The following is an 11,569-nucleotide window of genomic DNA, read 5'->3' as shown; positions in this document are numbered from 1 at the left end:
CCCTTCCTCAGGGGAATCTATCTTGAGTTTGAAAATAAAATGCAATTTTTAGGCGACCTCCATTGCCTCGCTTCATGACAGTTTGAAAATGGTTCTGGCTCGGGTTATAGTGCATAATAAATCACCTCTTGTAAATGTATGAAAAAAGAGGTTCAAATCTGTGTTGTTTCAGTTCTATATAAAAAGAAAAAAGCTCACACAGGACCATATGTCAGCAGACGACTGAGAATGAAAAACGAAGCTGTCATCTACCCAGACAAAAAAATCAAGATCTGCCCGCAGACATCAGTTCTGATGCTGAATGAGACATCAACTCTGCATCTGGCTTGAACAGCCACATCACTCACCCTGCAGACAGACATCTGGTTGGTTGTCAGGGTCCCCGTCTTGTCTGAGCAGATAACGGAGGTGCATCCCAGCGTCTCCACTGAGGGCAGAGAACGGACAATGGCATTTTTCTTGGCCATTCGACGGGTGCCCAATGCCAGGCAGGTGGTGATGACAGCTGGAAGACCCTCCGGGATGGCTGCCACTGCCAAGGCCACAGCTATTTTGAAATAGTAGATGGCACCTCGGATCCACGAGCCACCGTGGACCGGATCGGCGAAATGGCCGATGTTAATGACCCAGACGGCAATGCAGATAAGGGTGATGACCTTCGAGAGTTGTTGGCCAAACTCATCCAGCTTCTGTTGCAGCGGGGTCTTCTCCTGTTCGGTTGATACCATCTGGTTGCGGATCTTGCCGATTTCGGTGGAAACACCGGTGGAGACAACGATACCGATAGCCCGACCTGCAGCAATGTTTGTGCCCTTTTGGAAAACATCAGAACATGCATATATAAACACATATACACTTAAACGGAACAAAGCCACCAAAAGACCTTTCAAATCTAAATTTACACTTTTGCAGACTTGGAAACAACAACAGCAGCATCAGAAGTTCCTCAGTCCCATATAATTTTATAAAACGTAGCTTGGAAAAATCATTGACTTGTGTGGAGTTGGCTATAATGTCATTTGGGATATTTTCGACTAATAGGAAACTACATCTTTCATTACCACGATGTGTTGGAAAATGCATAAAGCTGGACTATAAAAGCACATAGGCCATATACAGTTTATTTTAAACGACTAAAGAAGAAAACAGGCAGACTGCATTAACTCTGACGTTATACTATCACTCTCTATGCCAATAACGTCACCTGGGGTGTTCCCTATCCCCAGATGATGTTAGCGCAACCTAAGTGGATTGAGAGCGGACAAATGCATGCCTACTTATAGCATCTGAATGACCGCAAACGAACGCAGACATGAAGAGCATGTTTAGACTCTTAAGTCGTATTATACCCTACAGCATAATGACATTCTGCAAACTAGAAAGACAAAGAAAAAAAAGCAAGAAAAAAAATCATAAAAACACAAAGAAACCAAAGAATAATTACGTAATGCATAACAAGACTAAAAATGCTATGAGGTAGGTAATTCTTATATGCAAATATACGGCTTATATGCACATGAGATAAAGTTCTCTTCTCAAAACAGGAAGTAAAATGCTTACAGAAAACAGCATGTTCTTTTTGTCTTGATTGACAGCTCGTGGATCTGGCACAGGATCAGTGTGTTTGATAATAGACACAGACTCGCCTAAAGAACACATTGGTAGTTTTAAATCAAGCCATACCGAGAACTGAGCAGTGAAATGCTAAGCTGATCATCTCAGACGTCCACAGTACCTGTGAGAATGGACTGGTCCACTCTCAGGGTGGTGGATTTAATTGAAGTGATCCTGATATCTGCTGGCACCTTGTCTCCAACTAGAAAACAAAATGGGTTGAGAGTTACTTCATCAAAAAACAGGCAAAGACACTCCTACATTACTGATGAATGTGAGACAAGTCGAAAAAGGTGTGTAGGACATATGCCTGAAGGGTCAAAACTGCAATTATAAACATGAAATAAGACAGGCCACTGCACAGCCATCATTTAAGGCTGTTCTTGACCTCTTGTTTTCCAGGTAAACACTTAATTACAACAGATCGAAGCCGAGCTACTAGGACACAAAGCCTGAAGCAAAGCAAAAAAGCAACTGAAACAGGGAAAAAAGTGAAAGAGCGAGAGAGACACACCACTTCGAAGACTAACTGCAGACACACTGGAACATCGCTCGATAGCCAGTTGATGGGAGTACACGGAGTGATCAATATTCGGTTCATGCACTATGTTTACAAGAAAAAAAGTTTCTAATACAAAAGAAAAGAAAAAAACAAGGTGGGAAAAGCCCAGCCAGTTAGATGAGACAGAATCAGTCAATAGGTGTCATTTTCAACTGGGTTTTGTGAGCTCTTGTAGCCATTTAGGCTTTGAGCAGTAGATATTGTGTAGTGGCTTGACTTAATGAACCTTTGCTCCTTCCTACCTGAGAAATCAAGACAAAGCTTAATATACACTCATCACACAAGCTGCAGGGATCTGCTTGTGCATTCACAGCTCAAACAAAGGATGATACAGCAAATCACAAATCGAGCAGATTGAAAATGAGGAAAATACAAAAATTAGCCTATTTTTTTTCCTGAAAACTACAATTAAACAAAAGCCTTGACAATTTGTTGTGAGCTATGGCATGGCATATACACAATGGAATCTGAACACAAATTTCCAACAAAAGCTCCAGAGATTTCCTCTGAATTGATGCCATCATTCAACATATACAAACACTCTTCTTTGGATTCTTCAGAATGTTTTACTACGCTGATTTGGTGCTCAACAAACTTTTCTTATTATAATCAATGTTGAAAACAGCTGCTGTGCTTAATACTTTTCTGTAAACTGATACATTTTTCAGGATTCTTTAATGAATAGAAAGTTCAAAACATTAGCTGATACATTTACACACACACAAACATCATACTATATTATATACGCATCTACTGTATTTTATATATATATATGGGTGGGTGTCAGTGAGCTTGCAAATTCTCATCCCCATGTCATATAGCTCCTGGACCAAAACAAAGAGGCTGCGGGGGCACTTTAAGGACATTTTACAGCAATTAGAGACCCTTAGTGTTGTAATTATACTACATTTAAACCCTTAGGCTGAGCTGGAGGTGCCTGGGGGCAGCAAGGCATGCAAGAGAGCAGCCACAATTCCCATTAGTCTCTTAAACACTGTTAGACAGATAGTGGATGAGTGGTTCAGACAGTCTAGAAAAAATCATGCTTAAGTGAAACTCTGAAGGAAGGTTGAATGTCAACTTTTTCACAGGACAAAAAAAAAATAGTTATCGTCAGTCTGTGTTTTTGTTGTTTTGCTGCACAATAAATCATTTGTTAGTCATAGTCACATTATGTTGCATAATACTATCATGTACAGTAAAACACTCTCATCCCATCTTTCTTTTTCCATTCTTTCTGCTCCAACCCTCTGGACATGATTTCTCAGCCGTGCGGTCTCTCTTCCTCCCACGTCGCAGGAATGGCTCACATCAGCCTTGGGGTCTCTGGCGAGGGAGACAACACTCCCATCAGGGGCTGCTCTGCGTGGGAGTTGGGATAGAGAGGGCACGGTTGGCAGGAGCCTGTTTATGCTCCCAGAACGATGGACCTTTCTCTTCTCTTTCTTGGATTTTATTGCTCTCTCTCTCCCCCTTCAGCGGTGTCTCCCACCTACTCGGTCTCACTGCGAATGGGTACTGAACCCATCTAAATGCAAATGAGAACCGCTTTTCGCCATACCGAGCCAGAACAATGCAAAGTGAGCTAAATATACACAGACATTATGACAGTAGATGGCAAGCATCTGATAGCAGGAAACAGGCCTCCATGGACATGGGGCATAAACTTGATTAGAACGGGTGACGCATGCTTACTTGTAAATTTGGAATGGTGTAATAACAGAGGCTGGCGAGTTCAAGATGTTTGCAAATGCTGATCAAAACGGTCTCTAACAGCCTGTGGGTTTGACTAAAAGATGATGGGACTGAAGGGAATTTATTTTAAAAAACAGTTGATGCTTCACTGCTACTCATCCCAAAGAGTGTGAAAAAACAACTAAAGTCTTTCCAAATCTGCAGGCTTTCTGTATTCTAATGGAGTGAGAATGTTATTTTTGAGCCTCCGCAACAGTCGAGGGAAAGTTCCACTTCAGACACTGTGATTACCGCAAACATAACGTTGGCCGAACGCTGACACAATGCTGGGCTGACTGGAAATTGAAAAGTGTAAATAATCTATAAATATCTATAGTACTCATACATGCAAAAAAATGGCTGAACAGTTTTCCGACCTCCAATTCTCTTAGTTGTCCGCGCCAAAAGTTCCGATGGAATTGCCACTCACGAATGGCGGGTCCAGGAAAGACTCTGCAGCGAGGAGAGGGGAATGGGTGTTGTTGGTTATATTTTTGGTTGCCATCTGTTTTGATTTTTTTTTTCTGTAGTAACCAATTTATAGTTCTCACAAGTGCCATTTTCCGATGTGTAATTTTCATTCAACCTCAAGAGAAAGTGAAAGGGTTTTTAGGTTGGGGTTGTGTGTTTGCTTACACATGTTTGATAGAGCTTAGCAACAAGATTATGTCATCAGCATAGTCAGTTTAGACAGAAATTGAGAAATATTTCAGCAGATGCAGCTGACAGCACCTCTGTCCTGCCAGCGCTTCCCACTTACCGAACAGGACTTGTTAAATGCTACGACTATAACCAATGAACTCAGCACAAGCAGCTCAGCATGTGTGTGAATGTGTCTACACCTCGTTAGTGGATTCTCGTGGCTATAAACCAGCAGACGGATCTTAAACCTAAGTGGCATCTCGCTTTCCCCCACTACCAATGATAACGAAGTACAGAAGATACATAGAGTGTCAGCAGTTTCCACACTTGCAGACCTCTGGAGTGGAAACACCTCTCCTCTTCTCCCCCCGGACTAATTCACCTTGTCTAGTTTTTGTTCAGCTTGCAGGCTGGGAAATGCTCAAGGCCTCAGGAAGAGGAAAATGCCAAAAATCTCCCTCACAATACAAAAATATTTATCAAACTGGCCACTGTGTTTAACTACACAGCAACAAAAATTAAGAGTTTGTTCAAAATGCTCTAGGATAAGGGTTTGTCAACATTTTTAATGTTATGACTCCTAGATACAAAGAACTCCTTTGCAAAGGACCACCTTTCTAAAACACAAGGCAGTTAAATATATATTTTTTATGTTTAAATATACATTTACTGTGAAAATTAAAATGTTGTAAAATGTAGTAAATATTTAATTTGTATTAATTTGGCATTACGTTTACTCAATTTTCCTTGTGTAAACCCAAAGATGAACAAAAACTAGGGCTATCAACATAATAATAATTCCTATTTATAATAAAAATGAATCCTAATTCTTATATGAAAAGCTGATTTGCTTTCTTTTCCAGGCACAAACCACGATGCACAACTTTTGATGGTTGCATTATTTTTATTTTATTGCATTTTGCTTGTTACCTCCCCCAGTTACATCTCACTCGTCCAGAATCCCATTCAACATAGCTGAATATTAACATAGCTGTACATGACTTAAAATATGGACCGATTGGGTGCAATAATTTCATCACGGTGTGGCACAATTTTTGCTTTCAGGAAGGACAGAAACTTGATGCTGGAAACATCTGGACTGACAGTGATGTCTGATAGTTACTTTACATGTCTGTCAGTTTGACCTTGACATGAGAGAGACTCTGGGGCCGGTTACCATGGTGACATGGCTCATAGGTGTCAAGGGGTGAAGTCTGACAGCGGGAGTGTGTGTACATGCGTGGAGAGGAAAATCTGGCCGCTGGAATGCGGGCTTGTCAAGGCATAAGTCCAAACGGTGGACCTGAACAAAGAGGCGCTTGTTACCACCGTGCTAAGACAGGTAATGTAACCCACATCCCATCCACATCTCTTTAATCCCGCCTGCCTCTCTTTCTCTCTGCATCTTGCTGCTCATCTGTCTTTCACGCTTTGCGCTCTCGCACCGCTCTCCCTTCTCCACCTCCCTCACATTTTGTATCTCTCTGTACACACGTTTCCTCTCACTCCCCCCGCACCAGTCTCAATTTCATTCCCATTCACAGCGATGTGGCCGCATCCATGTTTCTGAATGAATGCGGATGCTCTTAAACATGAATCAGGAAATCTTGCGGTGTAACATAGGAATTATTAGTCTGACCTTTCTTTTGTTTTTACTGTAATAGTGAAAAGCAGATCCTTGCTGTCGTCTCCTTTCCCCTCACCTCTTCTACTCCACACTTGACTGACGCTGACTGTAGATCATTAGCAAGCAGGAGTTTAAAGAAGCAAAAAATGATGACTTTAAAGCTGAGACTAGCTTAATATGTGTGAGTGTGATGCACAGATTCGGTCAAGCCATAACAGAAACACAACAGGGCTAATTTTATCTCAGTGTCTACATATACATTGGCAGGATCCCTAACAGAGAGTGGGCATGTTTGAATGTGTGAGGGAGGCATTGGCAAACCTGTAGTCACATGAAGGTGGAGAACGGTGGGACTGACAGTGTGGAAAAAAGCTATGTGTTTCAAAAAGAGGTAAGAGAGAAAGAGAAAGAGTACTAGTCACTTTTCAGCTTTGTACAATGAACAGAATACGCACACACACACACACACTGATTTTTCCTGCATGTCTCTGCTTGGCACCATCATACTCACAGGAAAGCCACTTACGTAAGACAGTCTGGGATATTCCTGCTCTGCTTTCAAGTTTTTGGCAAGGAGCCCACACACACACACACACACAGAGAGAGAGAGAACCCCTGAAGGGCTGAAATGCACACAAACACACACTCTGGGCAGCCACACATAGGCCAATGGGAAGACTAGGGAAAACGACAGCCCGTGTTTGTGTGTTTTGGGTACAGCGAGAGGTGGTGATGACTGGAAGATGGAAAAAAAAAGGACCAGGCCACCTCCACTGCATATTATGTCAGACCACATGGGTAAATGATCAGCAGAAACCTCCAAATGTCCATAGGACTCTGGAGCTGGAGGCTGTGGAGTATCCTTACTGTTCCACAAACAAAATCTGTCTGCAGATTTGAGTACCTCTCTTTACTAAAGGAAAGAGACTGAGAGCAGATGAGGTTTTATCAAATAGACAGAGAGAGTAGGGAAAATTATGAGAGGGAACAGGAAAGAGTAGAAACAGGTCCAAGCTTACCAGAAACCTCCACAATATCTCCAGGCACAATGTCTCGAGCTTTGATCCTCTGGACGGCAGTGCGGTTCATGCGGTAGACTTTGCCCATCTCTGGCTCGTATTCCTTCAGAGCCTCGATGGCATTCTCTGCATTTCGCTCCTGAGACCATACAAAACCACACAAAGGGATCAGCAAGGATACACATGCACTGCACAGCCCGTATTTCATTTTGCTTCATTTATGCCATTGGTCTGATTAGGCTAAACAACAGTAGCCTACTCCTACAGGTTTCAAAAGAAATAAATGGTTATCTAGTTCTCTTGCTGTACATTTGAATGTTCTGATAAAAGCTTTAAAATAATAGATAATAATAATAAATAATTTATAATATTAAAATGAATATTAGAATATAAAAATAATATTAATTTAAAAATATAATATAATTAATTATATTAAAATTAATATTATAAATCAAATATTTAAAAAAATAAAGTACTGGCCATCATATCGGTTGTCAGCCACAGAATTATCAGACAAAAGTTCGACAGATGCATCACTAATATCAATAGTTCTAATAGGGTGTAACAGGCATAGCACATTTGTGAACATACACAACTTTTCCTCTTTAATCAATTTCCCAGAATTCAGAAATGAGTTTTCTAAATTCAAATAGAAGTCAAATATAGCATGACAAGGATTATAGGATTAATAGGATTACAATAATTAGGTAAATCTCTTAGCAGTGTCAACGCTGTCCACTGCTGTGTCCAGATATTGTGTTATAAATGTAAATTACATGTCACATCCTTATGTACGTACTAATAAACAAATCTGAACACCTGATAATCACTTGTCATGTTTAGGAACAGAAGACTGTTGTAGTAGTAGTAGTAGCAGTAGCAGTAGTAGTAAAGTATCTAATGCTAAACAGTAGGACATCAAGCAGACTCGCTCTTCGTCATCGAGAAGATTGATTTGATCATTAGTTGAAATTCTTTGTGGTTCTTCAGTTTCTCAGCCCACACACACACCCACCTGCCAGACTCCAATGACTGCGTTGGCCACCAGAATGAGCAGGATGACAATAGGCTCCACGAAGGCTGTGGTCGACTCCTCCCCCTCCTCAAACAGTGCCAACACCTAATGAACAAACACAACATAAATTATTCCTACCTCACATTCAAAGCTCAGTTCTGTTAAGGTTACTGAAATGAGAATTCAAGTATTCAAAAATACTCTTAAAAATAAATAAAATGATAGACACACTATATTCATACAAAGTTTATCATTCGGTCCACTAGCATAAGTTTGGAAACAAAATGAATTAAGAAATTTTAACTTTTATTTAGAAAGGACACATTGCATTGATCAAAAGTGTCAGTAAAGACATTTATAATGTTACAAATGATTTCTCCTTCTGAATATTGAAGTTATGGCTTCTGAAAATTGAGTTTTCCATCACGGGAATAAATTACATTTCAAAATATATTCAAATAGAAAAAAAGTTATTTTAATTTGTGATATTATTTTACAACATTACTGCGTTTACTGTACTTTTTCTGATCAAACAAATGCAGCCTTGGAGAGCGGACTTCTTTCTTAAACATAAAAAATATCTTCTGTTGGCATAGAAAGCAAAGTATTAAAACAAACAAACAACTGAAAAAGTCCTTTCTGTTGAACCCCAAGGACCCGACAGTACCACTGTTACATAAATAGCACAATAAACATCAGACTCTGACTGTTCTGAAACGAGATACTGGATCATTCCACACCCATTACAAATATTCCAGTGAAATCATGCCATCAGGTACATGCCCCGGGCAGATACTGTATGTGGGAGTTCGGGGTGGGAGGCATTTTCAGAAAAACCCAAGTTACCTTATAAGCTAAAAAGCAGTTCATGCAATATGCATGATAAGGTAAATTTAGAGTGTAAATCCAGCTGGAATAGAATGCAGAGACAGCCTTGAAGTTCATTATATTTCTAACAGTGTTCATCTGTTCAACTTCACATCAGAGTTCGAAACTCCCAGAAAGTATGAAGTGAGTTTACCTAAAAAGATTTGTTCAATGGCATTAGAAGCCAACAATTTCTTTAAAAGAATAGTTAGAGGCAGCCAAAAAAAAATGATATAAACTTTTTGGATGTCTTAAAGGGTTGGTTTACCCCAAAATGAAAATTATGTCATTAATTACTCACCCTCATGTCATTCCAAACCCGTAAGACCTCAGTTCGTCTTCGGAACACAAATTAAGATATTTTTGATGAAATCGGAGAGCTCTCTGACCCTGCATAGACAGTAGCGCAACTGAAATGCTCCAAGACCCAGAATTGTAGTGTACTTTCTCTTGAACGTAAACAACTGATTATGTTGATTACGTTCAGGAGAAAGCGAGCATGCATTGGGGTACTCCCCAAAATGGCGGAAGATATTAACTTGGGGAGAAGAATTGTTAAATAAATTGTTATTTTTGTTTTCTTTGCACACAAAAAGTATTCTCGTAGCTTCGCAAAATTTAAGTTGAGCCACTGATGTCACATGGACCGTTTTACTGATGTCCTTACTACGTTTCTTGGGTCTGGAAACATATCAGTTGCGTTGCTGTCTATGCAGGGTCAGAGAGCTCTCAGATTTCATCAAAAATATCTTAATTTATGTTCCAAAGATGAATGGAGGTCTTACGGGTTTGGAACGAAATGAGGGTGAGTAATTAATGACAGAATTTAAATTTTGGGGTGAACTATCCCTTTAAAGTAAAAAATGAAGGGGAGGATAGAGAGTGGAAGAGAGCGATGACAAAAAAAAAAGATAAGGGATGGGCTAAGTTGTATGGCCATGAATACACTAATAATTTTAGGCACTTCATGTACTTGTTTTACAGAAAAGTTTTCCTGGTGTCCTCCACAGTCTGTCTTTAACGTTTCATTACAAACTGATGGGTCCCAAGCTGAGGCTTCTTTAAGTCACTGAGTAACCGTGAAATAAGATGGGCAGGCAAATGAGGGGGGAGTGAATGCAAAGACCAAAAATAGTCGAAGAGGCAGAATGAGAAAGTGATGAAGAGCAAAAAGGAGTTCATAAAACAAAATGAGTGGAAAGATGACAATTACTGAAATATTGAGGAAAGCCACACAGATGTGTGGCTTAGAGTTTAGATCACAGAGCTCAGCTAAATCCTGTCAAGTCATGGCTCTGGGCAACTTGTCTGACTGAGGTCTATTCACTCATAAGTATCAGTAGACTGTAGATCCTCTCTGCATTCCCTCGAGATTTTACACTTCTAACAGAATACAAATGGACTGACTAGATCGGTTCCGCTTACAAACAATGGCAAATAAACCACTATTAGTTTGAACATTTTTTCAAATACTTCAAAGCATCTTCTTTTGTGTTCCACAGAGGAAAGTCAGGTTCTAAAAAATATGTAGGGTAAGTATATAATGAAAAAATGTTCTTTTTTGGGTGAACTATCCCTTTAAGATACCATGAAATCATTCCCCTACAATTACAAGACAACTGGCAACTGTATTTGGATCAATTTGAGCACACTGTGACCAAGATTTGAGGTTTATTTTGAGGTTTTAGAATCTGATGGCCTACCCAAACTCCCAACTTCACTTTTTTTTTACTGAAAGTACAGTGAATACTATACCAAAAACATAAATTAAAAGTTTTCATGCCATCACTAGCTAAAAGTTATTCACAGTGACCAAAATTTGACCTTAGGAAAGGTTTCTTATAACAAATTTTCACATGTTGAAGTGGTACCTAAATTCATAAATCACACCCCACCCCTGGAATCATGAAAACTCCTTCAAAACTGCTCCACTGAGAAGCTTTTCTCAAATCATCAATTGGAAGAGCCTCTCGGCGGGCATTCTCTTTACCATCTAAATACAGGAAGTCTATCCATTGTTCAAGTGACCTTTTCTCTGATGACGTGCAGTGTTGTGCTGAAGTCTCGAGTGTTTAAGATTCTCATTTTATATTAAATGATATACTGTTCCATCCTGGTGGAATGACCTGCCCAACTCAATCCGAGCAGCTGAGTCCTTAGCCATTTTCAAGAAACGACTAAAAACACATCGGTTCCATCTTTATTTGACCCTCTAACTCTAGCACTTTCTATTCTATTTTAATTCTACTTTCTCCATTTATCTTCTTTCTATTTTTTCTATTCTATCTACTTGTTTTTCTTTGTGTGTGTGTGTGTATATGTGTGTGTAACGCAGTAAGGTATATATATATATACCTTGCTACGTGTACTGCGTTAGGCTAACCGAGACTTGTCATTTGCACTTATATATTGTTGCTCTTTTGTTAGTTTTGACTGCTTTTATTGTCCTCATTTGTAAGTCGCTTTGGATAAAAGCGTCTGCTAAATGA

General features: G+C 39.7%; 1 protein-coding gene across 3 annotated transcripts in view; it reads right to left on the bottom strand.

The window, feature by feature from the left end:
* LOC107712375 (sarcoplasmic/endoplasmic reticulum calcium ATPase 3-like) overlaps nucleotides 1-11,569 on the bottom strand; it is a 66,562-nt gene that overhangs the window by 23,044 nt on the left and 31,949 nt on the right. For 2 of the 3 annotated variants that reach the window (XM_016517604.1, XM_016517603.1), the window contains 5 exons: nucleotides 8,214-8,318; nucleotides 7,199-7,337; nucleotides 1,736-1,816; nucleotides 1,561-1,646; nucleotides 348-812 (listed from right to left, as the gene is read on the bottom strand). In XM_016517604.1, the coding sequence (XP_016373090.1) occupies nucleotides 348-812; nucleotides 1,561-1,646; nucleotides 1,736-1,816; nucleotides 7,199-7,337; nucleotides 8,214-8,318 (876 nt within the window). Of the gene's footprint in view, nucleotides 1-347; nucleotides 813-1,560; nucleotides 1,647-1,735; nucleotides 1,817-7,198; nucleotides 7,338-8,213; nucleotides 8,319-11,569 lie in introns of those variants that run through there. The other variant, XM_016517602.1, reaches the window with a different exon arrangement.

This window comes from Sinocyclocheilus rhinocerous, unplaced genomic scaffold (genome assembly GCF_001515625.1).
Source record: "Sinocyclocheilus rhinocerous isolate Xijiao unplaced genomic scaffold, SAMN03320098_v1.1 scaffold298, whole genome shotgun sequence".
Lineage (NCBI taxonomy): Eukaryota > Metazoa > Chordata > Actinopteri > Cypriniformes > Cyprinidae > Sinocyclocheilus > Sinocyclocheilus rhinocerous.
Note: the sequence above shows the minus strand (reverse complement) of the source record. Positions and strands in the feature narration are given on the sequence as shown.